We start from the raw sequence: 19,149 nt of genomic DNA, 5'->3' as shown, positions 1-19,149 counted from the left end.
ACTCTGCACGGAGCTTGGAGCCCAGTGCAGGGCTTGCTTTCACAACCCTGAGATTGTGACATGAGCCAAAACCAAGAGTTGGATGCTCAACTGACTGAGCACCCAGGCGCCCCAAGATCTTTACTGTTCTTACAAATTCCCCAGGTGAGGGATTTATGAAGGGGTTCTGTGTTTCCCAGGCCTCTCTGCCTGGGAGATATGTTTGCCCTGGAGTTAACAGCACCTAAAGATGATTTGTGGTGCGCTGATTTAGGTCTGCTTTTCAGAAGCTGCTCTCATTGATGAGGACACTCTGGCAACTAATCCCTCTGTCCCTTTCTAAACCAGAAACCTCAAAACTGCAAGTATGTATGAAGCAAGTCTTATTCTTATATCGTCTTTTAAGGAAAATGTTAGTGTTAGATCATCAGGCTGGTTAGCAAAGAAGTTTACAAATACACCCATAATTAAAGACAATAGACTTTTGAATCTCGAGTCTTTAGTAAAGGGAACAAGCTGAAAGTGTGTTGTATTTCCTGTATTTAAAAAGACCCCCGCACCCCCCCCCCCAAAAAAAAAGACTCCCTCAGGGCGCCTGGGTGGCTCAATGGGTTAAGTGTCTGCCTTTAGCTCAGGTCATGATCTCAGGGTCTCTGGGAGGGAGCCCCAGGATTGAGCAGGGAGTCTGCTTCTCCCTCTGCTACCTCCCTCCACTTGTGTGTTCCCACACACTCTCTCTCTCTCTCTCTCTCTCTCAAATAAAGTCTTAAAAAACAAAATAAAAGACCCCTCACACACATACACACAGATATCTTGCAGATGCTCAGTGTAAAGTACAGATTTCCTTGGAAAGTTCTGTTCTGCAGAATGCACTTTACATAGAAACCAGTGTTACTGTGCCAGTCCCGTGAGGTCCCAGGTTTCCAATAGCCACGACCTCCTCTACAGCAGCTGCTCAGGCTGCTGGCTGAGGTGGAGTCTCTGTGTATGCAGGTGAACAGTTCTCTCATCGCAAACAGAAAATCCTCCCACCAGTGGACCTGTCTGCTCCCAAAGCCTGTGTCTTGTATCTTTAGGCTGATTCTCCCCATCTGCCCAGAATCTGAGGGGCTTCATTGGGCCCCCATTCCTGCTTCAGAGCCCTCGGTGGCTCAGCAAGCTCTGCACTGTGGCTTCTGAGGAGACCCTCTGATGGGGCCCTGTTCGCTTCTCCAGTATGGGCTCCCCCAAGATGCTGTCCACATCCTGCCCTACCCAAGCATTTGCTGTGTGGTTCAGGTCTGCCCCTCTCCCCCCTCCGTCTCCCCCACTTCTCTTTTCCGTTAGGCCTTTGCATATGTGATTCCCTTTGCCTGAGCTCCCTTCCACTTCCTGGTGAGCCCCTCCTCATTCTCTGAGACACTAGCAGCTGCTGCATCCTCCAGAAAGCCTCCCTGGTCCTCCAAGTCTGGGTTTGGGTCCCCACCTTTCCACGGTCACCCATGTCCTTACTGCCCTGTGTCCCCTAAGGCCACACTCCTGTGGTACTCTGCAGATTGCGGGGTGCCCCAGAAGCCCCTGGGAGCAGCCAAGTGCAGATTCCGGGGCCCTGCCCTACCAGGTTCTGGTCCCTCCTTGCCTCTTTCCAGGTCAGGGATGTGGCATCTGCTACCTTGTCTCCCCGGGGGGACTCGCAGGGTGTCTGGTGGCAGGCCGCCTGGTTGACAGCTTCTGTAGAGTGTGTCCTCTCTAAACACCCTCCCTTTCCCCGAGGGCAGCAACACTGACCGGCCGGACGCCTCTGCTGTTCACCTGCACGACTTCCAGCGCTTTCTCTTACATGAGCAACAGGTAAGAGGCACACAGGGCTGGGAGGAGCTGCCTGGGCCGATGTCTCCTCTTCCCCCCCACCTGTCACCTGGCCTGTGGTTGTCATGAAATGTGGGTGCTCCCTGCCCAGTGCCACTTTGGTGGGTTAGACTCTGGAAAGAAAACAGCTTCATTGGGGTCCTTGTCCCAGGTGCACATCGCGGGAGGGGGAATGAGAGCCATCCAGGCTTGCGGGGGTCTGTTCCCACCTCCTGGCTTCTGCTCCTTCTCCTGGCTCGTCGCCTGTGTACTTTCCCGGAAGCCCTCCTTGGCCGATGGGAAGAGGTGACAGGTGGAGGAGCCTGCCGGGTCCTCTGGGGGAGAGGTTAGCACAGCTGTCCTTAAGCAGATGACACACTGGGAAGTCTTCTGGAGCGTTTGTGTTCAGGCTCCGCACTGGTGGCAGAGCGAAGATGTTTTGTGTTGGGCTGGTGTGTGCTTTCCATCACCGTGGTTCTGCCCAACAGGGCATACTGGACATATCTGCAGACATTTTTGGTTGTCACAACTGGGAGGGCTTCTGGCATCTAGTGGGTGGAGGCCAAGGGTGCTGCTCAGCCTTCTGAAATGCACAGGTCACCAGCCCCCTACCAAGGGGTTACCCGACCCCAAATGTCAGTAGTGCCATGGTGGAGAACCTGTGAGCTCAGCTGAGAGAATCCCGAGATCCTCTTCCTAGCTGTGTGACGTTAGGTCGGTGGTTTGACCTTTCTGCTCCCCAGTTTCCTCTGTGAATGAGGATGGGAACCCTACTTCCCAGAATTTGTCAGATTGTAATGATCTTCGTGGATGTGTATGAGTATGAATATACCTGCATATTCACATAGATATTGAAAAAAAAATTAAGTTTTTATTTATTAGAGCATAAGGGGGTGGGAAGGGGCAGAGGGGGAGGGAGAAGCAGGCTCCTCTCTGAGCAGGGAGCCTGATGTGGGAGATGTGGGGCTCAATCCCAGGATCCTGAGATCATGACCTGAACCAAAGGCAGACGCTCAGCCAATTAAGCCACCCAGGTGCCCCATATATTTAAAGTTTTGATATATGTCACTGGAGTTGCCTTTACTATTTTTTCTCCTTATTTAATTGTTTGGGTGTTTTTATAATAGACTATTTTTTTAGAGCCATTTTAAGTTCATAGCAATATTCAGTTAATCTGCTTCTCAAAAAAATTCCATTGCAGAACATCTCAGACAAAGACAAAAGTGGACAGACTAGCATCCTGGATCACCATGTACTCATCGCTCAGATTAGGAAATTATGCTTGTTTTTTCCAATTTTATTTCACCTGTCCTCCATTCCACGCCCACGTACCTCCTTTCCTTTCCCCTTCTTCTTCATTTCTTCACTGGAATATTTTAAAGCAACCCCCGTACTGTGTTATCATTTCATTTTTAAATACTTCAGTTGTGTCTCTTTTACAGATCCACAAAACATAACCACGATAGTGCCGTTCTACAGTCAACACTGTTACTGTCACCTGATGCATATCCCATATTCCGATATCATCAGTAGTAAATAACAAGCAGAGATACACTCTTTGCACAAGGCCAGCCACATGGAAGCCCAGGCAAAGCTGCTGTGGTGCCTTATGAGTGGAGGACATGGAAGACGTGGAGAGACCATGTTTTCCCCATGTGGAGCTGAACGATTGATCAAGAGGGGGATTATCTGCTCCACCCGAGACTAGAGCTGAAATGGGGTGCAGGGAAGGGGCAGATGCCCTGTCTGGGCACCTTAGGTGCTGGGTGCTGTGGTTACCAGTGGCATAAAGCAGAGGGAGGAGCACATGATTTTCTCTTTTGGCCATGCTTTTCCTTGCCCTAATGACTCCGTTTGTAGGAAGCTGTAGAAGTCAAATTGTTAAATTCCTGGGGAAAGTAGTTTGATCCCCTAGAATTCAGCAGCTGGTGCTGTTTAATATTACACGTGCCCTGGCCCCATTCCTGGGCTGCCCTCAGAGGTTGGGGGTGTGGGGCAGGAGCTCTCTCTCTGCAAGTGGGGAGTTAGAACCCAGGTGGCCCCTGATGTCAAGAATGGGGACCCCAAGCCATCAGTTGGGCAGACCCTGGTGCTCTGTGGGATGCATGAAGCAAAGCTGGCCATCGAGTACGTTTGGTCAGGGTGATGGCTTCTCACCTGTAGAATGATCCCTACCATTTGGTGTGCAGGTTCATATGAGGGTTGTAGGGAGCCCTTGGGCAATATGCAATTAAAAACTTTTTTTGGGGGGAAAGTTTATATACTTTGATTAAATAATTGCCATTCTAGGAACTTATCCTAAGGAAGTAATCACAGAATTCTTAATGGAAATGAAAACTTGGAACTAACCTCAAAGTTCCCACTGGAGGACTAGTTGAATGTGCCGCAGCCCACCCCTGGGGAGGTGGGTGACATTGTAAAACCAGGAGGTTAAAAGGAAGACTCCAGAACTGACATGCCTGGGTTGGTCTCAGGCTCATTGTCGGCTCAAGGTATTTAATGACCTGAAGTCTCAGTTTCTCCACTTATACAACATGGAGAGTAATATGTACCTCCTGGGGTTGTGGGAGTTCAAAATGAGCCACTGCGTAAAGAAGGTTCAACATGGAGCCTGGCGTACAGTCCGTGCCCAGTGCAGACCCATCACCGTTCCCTTCCTTCCCTCTTCTAATAATTTCATTATTATAGCTGCCTGGCACATCACCCCACACCAACTATGCTTTTTTTTTAAACCCCCAGAATATTGGTGTCTTAAGCTCCTTTAGGCAGAAGATTTCTTTATTCACAGCTAGGCCAGTTCCAGGTTATACTGGCAAAGCACCCATGCTTTTTAATAAATGAAAAAGCTTTGTAGGAGAAGGAAGGAGGAAGCCTCTGGCTTTTGGGGAGCATTGAGGTCTGGGGCGGCGTTTGCATTAGGTATCCTATGATTTGAGTTTTGTATTCTGGTATTCAAAGACTGTAATATCTTGTATGCAGATGAACTGACTGTTCCCCAGCCTGTGGGCTGTTTTGTGTCCCTATCCGAGCAGATTTGCAAGCACCAACGGCAAGGCTCATTGCTGATTTCCCACCCACCTGCCAACAAGGCCATTCCTTCACCACCTCATTTGTATCTGTCCTTATGCTTCAGTTTCTTTCACACATCCTGGTCCGACCCTTCCCATCCAGCCACCCACCTATCTGGTAGCGCATTTGCTTTTATTATCCTTAAAGGCAGAGACTTTACAATATTCAGAATCCATCAAACATTCATCAAAGTTGAATCTGTGTGTCATGTTTCGTCTTTTTGCCTGTGAATCTATGGGCTTTTAGGGATTAGAGAGGAAAAGAGTAGTTACTTGATACGTATATTCTTTTTGTAACAGGCTTCTGCATTTCTAAGCCACGGAAGCTGTTCTTGAACAGCTGAATGTGTATTTCAGACATTATCAAAGCCTCTGATCAGCATTACCTGGCTGACTTGCAGGAGAGGACATGTTCTGTGTCTATTTAGGGTCCCCACTCTGCTACTTATTAGCTTTGTGACCTTGGGATTTGTCATGTGACATCCCGAGCCTCTGTTTCCTTGTCTTTCAAATGACAATGACAGTGACAGCATATGACCTGCAGGGTTGCATGGACCATAGGAGGAGGAGGATTGTTCACACCAGCTGCCAGGATTGGAGCAGTCTCCGCGTGCCAGATGCTGTGTTAAATACATAACCTTATTTCATACGGGCTTTCACAGAAGCTGCACATTGGTATTAGTCTCCTGCAATAGATGAGGAGGCACAGGGAGGGTATGTAACTTGTCAGGGTCAGCCAAGTGAGCAACGCTGGCAGTCGGACATAATTGTGCTCGCTGGCCTCTTCACACTAACAAATGTTAAGAGCTAGCACAGGGCAGGAATTGGCAAACTATGGCCCGTGGACCAAATCTGGCCCACCACTTGTTTTTGTAAATAAAGTTTTATTGGAACACAGCCATGCCCATTTGTGCATGTATTGTGTATGGCTCCTTTTGCAGTACAGGAGCAGAATTGAGTGGTTGTGACCCAAAGCCTAAAATATTTAACCCTCTGGTCCTTTAGAGAAAATGTTCATCAGGTACAGAGTAATGTGCAGTATGTGGCACTTGATTGCATACGCATCTAGAAAGGTTGATATTTTTGGTCTTTGATGCAAACTGGATCCTGAGAGTTGAAGGATTTTTCCGGTCCTCTTTCTTTTCTTTTTTAAAGATTTTATTTATTTATTTATTAACGAGAGACACACACACACAGAGAGAGAGGCAGAGACACAGGCAGAGGGAGGAGCAGGCTCCATGCGGGGAGCCCAACGCAGGACTCCATCCCAGGTCTCCAGGATCACGCCCTGGGCCGAAGGCAGCGCTAAACTGCTGGGCCAGTAGGGCTGCCCATCCAGTCCTCTTTCTGATGATTTTTTGTTCTCTTTATCATTCTAAGGAGCTTTGGGCTCAGGATCTGAACAAAGTCCGTGCGCGGATGACAAAGTTTATCGATGACACCATGAGGGAAACAGCCGAGCCCTTCTTGTTTGTCGATGAGGTGAGTGGGCTCCTTGTCAACTTGGCTTGACTTTTTGATCCACGTCTCTGGCCTCTGCAGTTTATTTTTCCGGTTCTCTTCCCTTGGAGGGCTTTGCTTCATCTGCCCCCAGACTGACTCTGTTAGTTAAGAGCTCATTTTTCTCTAGGTTCTGAATTACAGCCTTTTGTTTGGCTCATCCTTCTCTGTTTGGCTGTGTGGCCTGGGCGGGTTCTTTAGTTTCCCCGCCAGAGCACGTCTGCCACCAGGGAGCATCTAACAAGCAGAGCGACAAGATCTGAAGGCTGATGGGGCACCTGCATCTGGCCCTGGGTGAAGCAGCCGGGGATGTGGGGATGCGAGCAGAACTGGGGCACTGCTGCCTTGTGTAAGGCTCTTCCCAGGCTGCAGAGTAGAGTGTACCCTTGGTGTCACACAATCTTTTTTTTTTTTTTTTTTTTTTTAAGATTTATTTATTCATGACAGAGAGAGGCAGAGACACAGGCAGAGAGAGAAGCAGGCTCCACGCAAAAAGCCTGATGTGGGACTCGGTCCCAGGACTCCGGGATCATTCCCCAAGCCAAAGGCAAATGCTCAACTGCTGAGCCACCCAGGTGTCTTTTTTTTTTTTTTTTTTTTTTTTTTAAGGAGTGAGGAATTGGAATAGGAAATTTCCTGCCTTTTAGATGTTATGATACTGGTGATGTTCTCTTGCTTTAAGTTGAGGTGGTGAGTTCACAGATGTTTATGGTATTATGCCTGAAAACTTACACGTGGGAGGCATGTACTCTTGTATCAACTATTTTAGGATACACATTAAAAAGGAAAACACCTAGGTGAGTGAAAACATGTGTCCACATTTCCTGTTACAATCTGAGCATTCTGCGTTACAAATTTGGGTCCCTGAGGCCTGGAGACCGTCTTCTGAGTTCCCATATCAGAGCTGCCAATCTCCCTATGTTGGCAGAGACCAGAAGGAGCCACCCGTTCTCCTCATCCTTGTGATGATCTTGTCTCTGTGACTCTCCTAGTTCCTCACATATCTGTTTTCGCGGGAGAACAGCATCTGGGATGAGAAGTATGACGTGGTGGACATGCAGGACATGAACAACCCCTTGTCCCATTACTGGATCTCCTCTTCGCATAACACGTGAGTTTCTCGGTGAGCCTGTGACAGACCGGGCAGCTGAGGGGCAGGATGTTGGGGCACCAGTGCCCTGCTCTGGGAAAGTATATGGGAGCAGGCAAAATGCGGGGCCACACTGCTCAGACTAGATTGTGCAGAAGCTTCTGAGAGGGGCGTGGGAATGCACCCCCCACCCTTTCCAAGTTGGTATTTGCAGGAATCATGTTTATTCTGTGACATTAAAGAGCAAGTTGGCAAAGCTGGTTTTGATAGACATCTCTTAGTAGCCACAGCAAAGCAACTGAATTGGTTATTGAACTGATACTCACTGAATGTCTGCCCTGTGCTGGGCTCTGTGCTTGCTGGGTGCTGGGGATACAGCAGGGAAGTGAGCAGGAGCAGCCCTGTCCTCATGTACTTGGAGGGGAAAAGTCCTCCTTTATTTTTTTGTTTTATTTTAAAGATTTATTCATCTATTTTAGAGAGAGAGTGAGAGGGCAAGTACTAGAGCTGAGGGAGGGGCAGAGGGAGAGGGAGACAAGCAGACTCCCCGCTGACCATGGAGCTCCATGCAGGGCCCAATCTCAGGACCCCAAGATCATGGGCTAAAATCAAGAGTCGTACACCCAGCCAGGTAGGCCACCTAGGCACCCCAGAAGTCTCCCTTTGATTCAAGGATGAATAGGAGTTGATGAGAGAAGAACAGGTGGTGCGGCAAGGAGGAACAGCATGTGCAAAGGTCCAGGGGCAGGAGGAACTGAGAGGGATCTGTTAAGATCAGACTGTAGAATCCAGGATGATGAGTGACAGGAGAGGAGAGAAGTGGATGTTGCACTCAGGTTTCCCATATTTAGTCTGTTTGTAAGACGAGAAGGTGTAAGTCTTGGCCTGGGCATCTGGAGAGCAGCATATTGCTACCTTCCCAAGTGTCACCACAGGCAGGAGTCAGAGTGAAGGCATTTTAGAAGGTCACGTCTTTTTCAGGGGCAAATTGGTTGCATGGTTCTCTGTTTCCCGCCATGTCCATTGGCTTAGAGAGCTGACTTCTAGCAAATCCAGAGGACAATGAAGGAACATGAATTCTTAAAAGGAGAGGCTACAGATGTGAAGAGGAGAAGGGTGTATACAAATACGCATTTATATGTCCGTTTTGGTAGACATAGTTCAAAGTAGTGAGTTCAAGACCCGTGGGGCCCTGACACCAAAATGGTGGCCCATCGTTGGACTGAGAGCCTAGTGGACACCATGGGGCGGGTAGGATCATTAATTATCATATATCTGATTCACTCCTGATACCCTTTGACCGAATTCTCCTCCAAAGATTATGCAGTCTTGAGTCTCGATCTTTCCCTTGGATTGCCAAGGTGGCTGCTGACCAACCACATCCTGCGATTGTGGCCTCAGCCTAAGGCTCATGACTGGTATGGCCACATGATTACTTATGTCTGGCCCAGATCCTGACCATAGATCTTTCTAGACAGGAAGAATTCAAGATGTTGGGCACTTGGGCTGAGAAGTTCCCCAAAATGCCCCAAGGTGCCGACCTCCGCACACATGGCCACTGCCTTCTCTCCCTCAGGTACCTCACCGGTGACCAGCTACGGAGTGAGTCATCCACAGAAGCGTACATTCGCTGCCTGCGGATGGGCTGTCGCTGCATTGAGTGTGAGTACCATTTTCCTGGTGGAGATGATGCTTATGGCGAATTGAGGTCTACCATGTAGCTGCCCAAGGCTTTCGTCTGAAAGGCCTGAGTCCTGGGAATGCATGGGACTGGCCAAAGGAGAACCCAGGTGCCCATAGCATCTGGAGTGGGGGATGTGGCCACCAATGGCCAGGGACCTTACCCCAGAAGATTTCCCCCCAGGACAAGGAGTGGTGTCGAGCCTGGCCGTGTTGGAGTCAGAAACCCTTGAGTAGCGATTTTGGGCATCTAGAGAATGTCCCGATGTCGTGGCAGGGCTGGGACACCAGTACCAGAGATGGCTTTGTTATACTGCTTTCCTCCTTCAGCTTCACTTGGGCTGTTCTTAGAGGAAGGCAGGAGCTCTCTGTGATTTTTGCCACTGGTCCAGCCATGGATGCCACCCTGCCTGTTCTATTCATAGTTGCTCAGAGACACCTGGGCACAGATGATCCAGGCCCTTGGACATGTTCAGAAGCCTGCTGCTTCCTTCCGTCCCACCCCTCACCCTCCTGGCCTGACTGTGCCACCGAAGGCCTGCAGGTGTACTGGGCTGAGAAAAGGCACAGAGGCCTGATGTGGGCTCCAGTTCTATCGAACACATTCATCATGGCATCAACTTTAATAGCACTTATTCCTGTGGATGGTTGCCTAGTGTATGGGCCCTCCTCCAGGAGAAAGCAAATGTGAAAAAATTAAGTTTGAAACTGTCAGCTCTTGTTACCTCTGGGGGCTGAAAATAGAGGGGATGTTCACCTTCTACATAATCTAGTTCTGTTTGAATATTTTACTATGAACTTTAAAAAATAAATATCTCATTGCTCTGTGTTATTTCCACTAGCGGAAAAAGCAAGCCAAGTGAAATCAGAAAAAAAATCCTACATTATAAATGTCTTTTAAAAAAAGGAAACATTGAAACTAGTTTCTTTTGGACAGATGTATTGGGGACCTTTAAATAAGCAACCAGAGCCTTCCTGTCACCGCACAAGTAATGGTTGTTCATAAGTAATGCGGACCCTCGTGTTTCTGGCCCCTGAAGATAATTATTGGGTGTGGGCCCCATGTCCTAGTAACTGAGCCATGTGGGGGTCAGGGCCAAGCTCACAGACACCCACCAGCAGCGTGACTGCCGTCACTGGACTCTCGAGGTGCAGAGTGATGGCCAGATGTCGAGACTACACGTTTCTTTCCTCAGTGGACTGCTGGGACGGGCCCGATGGGAAGCCCATCATCTACCACGGCTGGACACGGACCACCAAGATAAAGTTTGACGACGTCGTGCAGGCCATCAAAGACCATGCCTTTGTCACTTCAAGGTTGGTTGGCTGATTTCCTGGTGGTTTGTCTTTAAGGGAAAGGTGGACAGACACAGACGCCCCTCATCCCCGTGTGTCTGTCTGTCTGTCTGTCTGTCTGTCTGTCGCTCTCTCTCACACACACACACATACACACACACACCCCTACCTGCCTGGCCTCCATCCTCTGGTTCACTCCCAACAAGTCTTCAGCTGAGTGTTGGCGCCCCCTACAGGCCAAAAGCGCAAGTCCCTCCCTGGTTCTGGAGCCTGGAGGAGGCTGGTGCTGGGAAACCAGTGACCTCTGCCCTCCTTCCCGCTGAGCTGAGCTGGCTCCTCCTGCACACAGCTTCCCCGTGATCCTGTCCATCGAGGAGCACTGTTGCGTGGAGCAGCAGCGCCACATGGCCAGGGTGTTCAAGGAGGTGTTTGGCGACCAGCTGCTGACGAAGCCCACGGAGGCCAGTGCTGACCAGCTGCCCTCGCCCAGCCAGTTGCGGGAGAAGATCATCATCAAGGTGGGTGGTCTTGGATGGCCTGACATTCAGGAGAGCCAGTGGCTCAGAGCACAGGCTCCTGGTTCCACCACATGAACTAACACCAGCTCTCCTTACTAACTCCCTGAGCGACCCTGGGCAAGGTCATTTAACCTCTAGGTACCTCTGTGTCCTCACTGGTCTTGGGAGGTTAATAGTAGAGCCTGCCTCATTGGCTGTGAGCATAATGTGAAAAAATGTGTGCAAAATGCTTAGGATTGCATCTGTCCCGTAGCAGGTGCTCTGTAACTATTAACTGTCATTCGTTGATTCTTTAGGCAAACCTCCAACATGCTCTGGTCTAAGTCAGGTCTCTGCTGGGGGTGTGCCATTGACCCGGGCTCCCCTCTGGCCCTCAGGAGCCCCCAGTCCACTGTGTGAGATGGGCATGGACTGGAGGTGGACAGTTGCCCCAAAAGGTTGTGTGTGCTTAATGGGATGAAGGAGGAGGTGCATGCCAAGTGCTGTGGGGAGAGATGAAGGATCAGCCATGCCTGAGAGTGCCAGGGATGCTGGGAAGGGGGGTGAGGTCTGGGGATCTGTATTACTAGGACAAAGAGACCAGATATACAGTGACTGAGAGCATAGAAGAGGTCATTTCTTCAAGTGTTCTAGACGGTCTGAGCTCTGTCTCACAAGGCTATCAGGGGACCTGGTATCCTCTTATCTTTTTTTTTTTTTTAATATTTTATTTATTTATTCATGAGAAACACAAAGAGAGAGAGAGGGAGAGGGAGAAGCAGGCCTGCTGGGAGCCTGATGTGGGACTTGATCCCAGGACCCTGGGATCATGACCTGAGCCGAAGGTAGATGCTCAACCACTGAGCCACCCAGGTGCCCCCCCAGAACCAATGTTTATAAATACTTGCCAGGGTGGGCGTCAGTACGCATCTGGATGAAGGTTGTTGTGGTCGCTGTCTTAGTCTTAAAGATGAGAACTATGAGAGTCAGAGAAGTATAACCACCTGCCTAGGGTCACCGAGCTGATAAAGCAGCTTTAATCTGCATATCCTGTGCGCAGTCCACAGCCCTGCAGTCTGGGCTGCCAGACTGGCTATTCTTGCCTTTCCCTCTGTGTGCCAGAGAATGTGGGACGTGCAGGCGGTATCACTGATCCACTGAATATTTACTGAGCACTTACTATCTGCCAAGCTACCAGAGGAGATTCAGCAGGGGACGACACAAAGTCCTGTCCTCATGGGGCCTATATTTTGTGGCAGGGAAGACAGAAGACCCAGACATAGATACACAAAGGGCCAAGAGTATGGAAAATAACTCTCAGGGATGAGAGAGTGACAGGGATAGGAAGGGAGGTGGGGGCTCTTTTTAGACCAAGTAGTTGGGGAGAGCTCACTGGAGGAGGGGACACTGAGCACAGAGCTGAATGTTGTGAGAGAGAAGGCAGGTGGAGAGAACAGGCAGTGCAAAGGCCCTGAGGTGGATGCTGTGGGTAGATGCTGGCTGGCTGGCTGATGTGGATGAATGCTTGCTAGCTCAAAGATCCTAAACTTGGGTCTTAAGGAGACAGGCTATGTGTATTTTTTCCCCTCAGCATAAGAAGCTGGGTCCCCGAGGGGACGTGGATGTCAACATGGAGGACAAGAAAGATGAGCACAAGCAACAGGGTGAACTGTATATGTGGGATTCCATCGACCAGGTGGGTCTCCTTGCACCCCTTCTCAGAGCCTCGAGCGCATCTGAGACCTACTAGAGAATTCTGAGAATATTCCTCTCACTCCCGTTTTGACCTTTTTTTTGTATCATTAATAGTTTACTTTGAAATAATTTTCTATTCCACATAGCATACTACACATTTACACATACACACAACAGATTTTTTTATATGGCCTTCACTCAGCTTCCCCAAACACTAACATAACATAACATAAACGTAACAACCAGAGTGTAATTACTGGAAATGAACTTTGGAGCAATACTACCAGGTGATCCATGGACCTTACCAGTTTGTCCTCTGATGTCCTTTTTCTGGCCCAAGGTTCAGTCCAGGATGGGAGAGTGCATCTGATTGTTCTAAGTCCTTAGTACCTTTCAGTCTAGGTACAAAACCTTATTTTGGTGAGAGGAATGCATTTTGAGTGCTAGTGCCACTTCTCACATCCCTTAACGTAACATACAAATCCATTTAGGTCTATTTTGAAATCTCTATTCTGACATCCTAGAAATAATGAAAATTATTAATGTTTAAAGAATTAAGTCACAGATGTTGAAGAGTCTCGAGACAAACTGGTTGGGAAATCCTGAAAGTCCTAAAACGCAGATGTAATAGAAAAAGACAGTCATGAAACCCCAAAAACATTGCCCTCCTTCATAAAAGGCTTCAAATTAAATAAATATGAACTAGAAATTTGATACTTAGTTGTATCTACCCTTAGACACACTGAATAAGAAAAGTCCTGAAAATGCCAAAAGAACCCAAAAATAGATATTTAGAGGAAACGTCTTGAAGGGAATTGAATTCCATGAAACCACCATAAACTCTACGAAAGTGGGAAAGGAGCATCCCTCGTAAATGCTGGGGTGATGCCAGGCAGGGCTCCTGGCCCCAGTGGTGTTGAGGGCAAAGGCTGAGGGGAGAGCTGATGCTGGGTTCCCTTTCTAGAAATGGACTCGGCACTACTGTGCCATCGCCGATGCCAAACTGTCTTTCAGCGATGACATTGAGCAGACTGCAGAAGAGGAGCTGCCCCAGGTAGGGGAGACCTCCTAACCCGTGCTCTTTCCCATGGCCCATGGGCCAGACATCCTCAGCCCAAAGAGCTTCCTCTTTGGGTACCAGTGTCTGCCTGGCTTGAGCCAGCTCTTCTCTGATTGGCTGGCTGACCAACCAGTGAGCTTTGGGGGGGCTTTCCTGCTCTCTGAAGGGCCTGCTTGGCCTGTGCTCTGGGTGAGAGGGGAGGACATGTGGATGCTCTGGCCAGCCGGCTTCCCCACTTCCCTGCCCTCTCCTCTGGGGCTGCTGGCCGTCCTTGGTACTATTTCTTGAGTGCAGCCCTCAGGGCATTATGGCTCTCAGACTCCTTGTGCAATAGAGTCAAAACCTGTACCCGGGACCTCTTAGCCCATGTCTTCGGGCTTCAGGAGGACACCACCACCAGTGGTGGCAGGCAAGGGAGGGCAGTGGAAGCCATCTCTCTAGACCTCTTGGGGTGAGGGCAAGGTGAATCCAGCCTGTCTGCTGTTCAGCCCCCGAAGCCAGCATGCACAGAGAGACCAGTCTGGCCATGCTGGGGGGGTAGGTTTTTACAAACTCCTCGTCTCTTTGGGGCCCAGGACACACCCCCCACGGAGCTGCATTTTGGGGAGGAGTGGTTCCACAAGAAAGTAGAGAAGAGGACGAGTGCCGAGAAGCTGCTGCAGGAATACTGTGCAGAGACCGGGGGCAAGGATGGGACTTTCCTTGTGCGGGAGAGCAAGACCTTCCCCAATGACTACACCCTGTCCTTCTGGTAGGGGCATGCCACCTTCCCCTCGCAGCTGGCCGGGTGGGGGGCCTATGTGGCAGGTTGTGTGATCGAGCTCAGGCCTAGACCCGAACCCCAGACTTCACTGAGGGATCCGTGCAGGGTGGGGTGGGCCAAGGCTGGTGAGGCTCGAAAAACTTAGCAGCAATCAAGATTAGTGATATTTCAATGCAATATTTTTTAAAAATTAGAGGTAGTGAAAAATCCACGATGAAGACCTTATCATCAATGTTTTAAATAAAGACAGGATCTAACTCTGCACTAAAGACAATGTGGCCTCACTCACACCCCCACCCCCTCACTAGAGCAGGTGGCTGCCCCTGGGTAAGTCACTGAACCTCTTGAAATCTCCATTTCCTTGTCCCTAAAATAGAGATTCTAAAGGTGGCTTTATGGAGCTGTCTTGAGCTTCCTCACTCACTCACTTAGTACCTTCATTCATTAAAAGGTTTTTTTTTTTTAAGATTTAAAAAATGTATTTATTCATAAGAGACACAGAGAGAGAGGCAGAGATATAGGCAGAGGGAGGAGTAGGCTCCCTGCATGGAGCCTGATGCAGGACTCGATCCCAGGACCCCAGGATTACCACCTGAGCCAAAGGCAGACGCTCAACCCCTGAGCCACTCAGGCGCCCCCATTCATTAAAGGGTGTTGGTTGAGTGATTGCTCTGTGCTGGGTGCAGGAATCAGACAGACGGGATGTCCTGATGGAGATTAAGTCTGGTCAGGGAGATAGTGAAAAAGGAATCAATGATCTATAATTGTAGCTGTGATAAGTGCAGTGAGAAAAGTGGTGGACGTTCTAGAAGTCCGTAAGAGAGGGAAGGTAACGTCAAGGGCGGCAGTGATCAGGGAAGACTTCCTGTAAGAAGTGGTGTTTAAATGAAGACTGGAGGGGATCCCTGGGTGGCTCAGCGGTTTGGCGCCTGCCTTTGGCCCAGGGCGCGATCCTGGGGTCCCAGGATCGAGTCCGGCATCGGGCTCCCGGCATGGAGCCTGCTTCTCTCTCTGCCTGTGTTCCTGCCTCTCTCTATCATAAATAAATAAATAAATCTTTAAAAAAAAATAAATGAAGACTGAAGATTATAACATTATAACAGCATACGGCTACGGCTATAAAACACTGACAGCTAACACCTACAGGATGCTTGCCACGTGCCAGGCGGCATTCTAGGCACATTTTGTGTGTGATCAGTCCTCAGGACAGCTCAGTGGGGACGGACCGCAAAGATGATAATGTGGAGGCCCGGAGAGGACAGGCCGCTTGGTTCAGGGTCATTCAGCACATAAAGGGCCGCGTCAGGATTTACCCCTAGGCCATCTGGCTCCAGAGTAGGAGTTATGAAAGTGAATGTAGGTGGGGGAGGTAGGTAGAATGTTCTGGAATCCATGTTAAAGGACCAGCCTGTGCCAAAGCCCGAGCCTGTTCTAAGAGCAGAGGGAGGGCTTTGGGGCCACACACGGTGCCTACCCGTCATGGCCCTGGCTGCAAATCTGGCCACCCACCACCCCCACCCCCACCCCCACCCCCACCCTGGTGCGGGGAGGGCCAGGGGGCCCGGCCTGGGGGCTCATGTCGTCTCTCCCTCCAGGCGGTCCGGCCGCGTCCAGCACTGCCGGATCCGTTCCACCGTGGAGGGGGGCACCATGAAGTACTTCCTGACTGACAACGTCATGTTCACCAGCATCTACGCCCTCATCCAGCACTACCGCGAGACCCACCTGCGCTGCGCCGAGTTCGAGCTGCGGCTCACCGACCCTGTGCCCAACCCCAACCCCCACGAGTCCAAGCCGTACGTGTGCCCGTGCTCTCGGGGCCGCCGACCTCAGGCACTGACCCCACGGGTTTAGGGGGTGCAGACACCCCCACGGGCTGTGTTCACCCATCAGAAAAGCCAGCCTTGTGGGTCCCCTGGGATCTCTTCAGCCCCCTGGACGGCCAGTCCCCAAGCACCTGCTCTACTTTCTCTTGCCCTCTGCCTCCCCCTGCCTTTCTTCTACTTTACCGTCACCGTCCTGCACTCTTGGCTTTGATTTTCAAAGGGGAGTGTTGGCCGGTGAGAACTTTCTGCTTGTCGAGGCTCATTCCTGTTCGTTGTGAAAGTGAACAAGAAGAAAGTCACTGTGCAGATTTCCCCTTCATTTTGTTATCGAGTAAAATGTATACAAGTTATGCCTTGCAAGGGGCTAACCAACTCTGGAAATAAGAGGGGGAAACTATGTTTAAGCAGAAGGCTGCTAAAATGTGCATTTCTGACAAGCCTTGTAGCTTCCAGCAGCTTTCTTACTTTCGTCTGTATTCGTACAGATGGCCTTTTAAAATTTGCTGTTTCATATCTTTAAAAGTAACCAAGGACGAGCCAAACAAAAAGACCTTCCCAAAACACTATTCTCTGTGTTCTCTGCCACCGATTTTCTGAGACTCTCCACAGTGACTGATGCTGGCCCTAAGTTAGGTGGATGGGGGCAGGGGATGGGGTACAGTCTCTCATGCTCCCAGAAGACCCACTATGTGAATGCTTTAGCTGAGCTACATCTTGGTGGTCTTTTAAAAAATTGCTGTCTTGAATGGTGTTTTGGGGTGGGGAGGCCCTCTGTGTAATTTCCACAGTGGTTTCTGGGACCCCCTTCCAGGCAGCATCAGAGCCCAGGGCTTCCTCCTCCCTGGGTGGCCCTCTCACCTGGCTGTCCTCTTTGGGCTGCAGGTGGTACTACGACGGGCTGAGCCGTGGGGAGGCAGAGGACATGCTAATGAGGGTGCCCCGGGACGGCGCCTTCCTGATCCGGAGGCGAGAAGGTACCGATTCCTACGCCATCACCTTCAGGTGAGTGGGCGGGCCGGAGCCTGCACATGTTCGCCAGCGGGGGCCTGGGAAGGACAGGTGTGTTGGGGGGAGGGGCTGCAGGTGGAGATGTGCTTCCGCGTCCACTCCCAGAGGGTCAGTAGTGATGATGATGGCAGTGGTGATAGCAAAAGCGGCCTCCGCTAATGGGAGCTTTCAGCATCTGGGGCACTGGTCTGCGTTCTTGAGAGTAGCATGTGTTAACACGTTCTATCTTCCAGCAACTTGATGACTTTGATCCTTATTGTTCAGAGGAGGAAACTGAGGCATAGAGAGGTTAAGTAACTTGCTGAAGCATGCAGCCAGGAAGTGGTGAAGTTGGGATTTGAACCCAGGCAGCCCAGGTCGATGATGTTACAGACCTGTTGTCCTACCATCTGCACTTGCCACTCAGCTCGAGCAGCAGGAAGGCCATATGGACCAACCATCTCTAGGACTGTGATTCTCCACTTTATTTATTTTTTTTTTAAATATTTTTTATTTATTTATTTATGATAGTCACACAGAGAGAGAGAGAGAGAGAGAGAGGCAGAGGGAGAAGCAGGCTCCATGCACCGGGAGCCTGACGTGGGATTCGATCCCGGGTCTCCAGGATCGCGCCCTGGGCCAAAGGCAGGCGCCAAACCGCTGCGCCACCCAGGGATCCCCAATTCTCCACTTTAATTCCACCCCAAGACCCCTGATGCCTCCAGTTTCAGTGTTTGGGGGGGGGTTCAGACCCAGTTCATCACACTGTCCCTCCATCTCCTCTACCCCAGTGCATTGGGGTGTATTGAGTTCCTAACTAATGTTCCAGACACTGGGCTACCTTTGAGGCTTTATCTGGCTGAGTGCTTTATTGTAGCCCACAAGGGGGAGATCCGGCACTACATGTAAGGAAAGGAAAGCCCAGAGAGGCTAAGCGACCTGTCTAGTGCCACACAGCCTAGTCCTGGCCCAGGGGAGAATCTCAGACTTGGGTTTCTCCATGTTCAAAGCCTGCTTTCTTCACTGTGAGGTCTTAAGAGGCTTCTGGGTCGAGCCTACGGATGTTTTGCTCAGCCTGCATTGTTATGTTGAATACTGAGAAATTTCTCTTGAAATTTTAGATTTCTTCTTAGGAAAACTGGGAAGAAGTAGAAGCTCTGGACCCACTTTTGCAAGTGGTGGTGATAGTTACCAGCTGCACAGTAGGGGCTCTGATGGCGCCAGGGCTGCTCTGGTTCCTTCCATTCCTCTTGCCCTGGTGCCTCCCCCATGGTGACCCTGCCAGGCCGGTCCCCCCCTCCATCCCCCGCCACCTTGGGCATTTGGGTCTGCCCCCCTCCCCCCATTATTCCTGCCTTCTCAGGTGAGTGGGTGGTGGTGGCAGTGATGGTTGTTATCATTGCCATTGACTGAAGACCCACTGTGTGTAGCTACAGCCAGGGTGGCTCTTCGGTGTTTTGTGCTCCCAGCAGGGTGGCACTGGACTACTTGGCCTTGGTGCCTCTGCCCTTTGCCCAGAGCTCTTGGTGGTGCCTCCACCTCTCAGATGGGATTGGGCATGTTTAATGAGCATCTGTTTTACCAGCCACCGTGTTGGAGATGGAGTGTGGTGTAGTTCTGTTGATCAGTCAGGATGCTTTTGGGTGCAAGTGACAGAAGCTAAACTCATTGGCCAAGTGAGCATAAAAGGTGGCATTTATTGGCAACTAGCTGACATGCTCAATAGGTGAACTGGCTTCCAACAGGCCTGGATCCACGCTTCACCTGGCAGTCCTCAGAAGACTGGTTCTGTGTGTCTAGGTGCTGCTCTCCGTTGGCTTCACCTTAGGTGCCAGGACAGCATCTAGTAGAAAAGATGAGTCCTGTGATACATCCATCCCA

At 50.3% G+C, this 19,149-nt stretch overlaps 1 protein-coding gene across 6 annotated transcripts in view; it reads left to right on the top strand.

Annotated features, from left to right (window-relative positions):
• Nucleotides 1-19,149, top strand: part of PLCG2 (phospholipase C gamma 2) — a 174,056-nt gene that overhangs the window by 107,873 nt on the left and 47,034 nt on the right. For all 6 annotated transcript variants that reach the window (XM_038538196.1, XM_038538197.1, XM_038538193.1 and 3 more), the window contains 11 exons: nucleotides 1,737-1,809; nucleotides 6,255-6,356; nucleotides 7,367-7,485; nucleotides 9,041-9,126; nucleotides 10,341-10,461; nucleotides 10,790-10,958; nucleotides 12,529-12,633; nucleotides 13,597-13,686; nucleotides 14,268-14,443; nucleotides 16,051-16,251; nucleotides 17,164-17,283. In XM_038538196.1, the coding sequence (XP_038394124.1) occupies nucleotides 1,737-1,809; nucleotides 6,255-6,356; nucleotides 7,367-7,485; nucleotides 9,041-9,126; nucleotides 10,341-10,461; nucleotides 10,790-10,958; nucleotides 12,529-12,633; nucleotides 13,597-13,686; nucleotides 14,268-14,443; nucleotides 16,051-16,251; nucleotides 17,164-17,283 (1,362 nt within the window). The remainder of the gene's footprint in view (nucleotides 1-1,736; nucleotides 1,810-6,254; nucleotides 6,357-7,366; nucleotides 7,486-9,040; nucleotides 9,127-10,340; nucleotides 10,462-10,789; nucleotides 10,959-12,528; nucleotides 12,634-13,596; nucleotides 13,687-14,267; nucleotides 14,444-16,050; nucleotides 16,252-17,163; nucleotides 17,284-19,149) is intronic.

Source organism: Canis lupus, chromosome 5, assembly GCF_011100685.1.
Source record: "Canis lupus familiaris isolate Mischka breed German Shepherd chromosome 5, alternate assembly UU_Cfam_GSD_1.0, whole genome shotgun sequence".
Taxonomy (NCBI): Eukaryota; Metazoa; Chordata; class Mammalia; order Carnivora; family Canidae; genus Canis; species Canis lupus.
The sequence above is the reverse complement of the archived record's forward strand: the minus strand, read 5'-3'. Positions and strand labels throughout refer to the sequence as shown.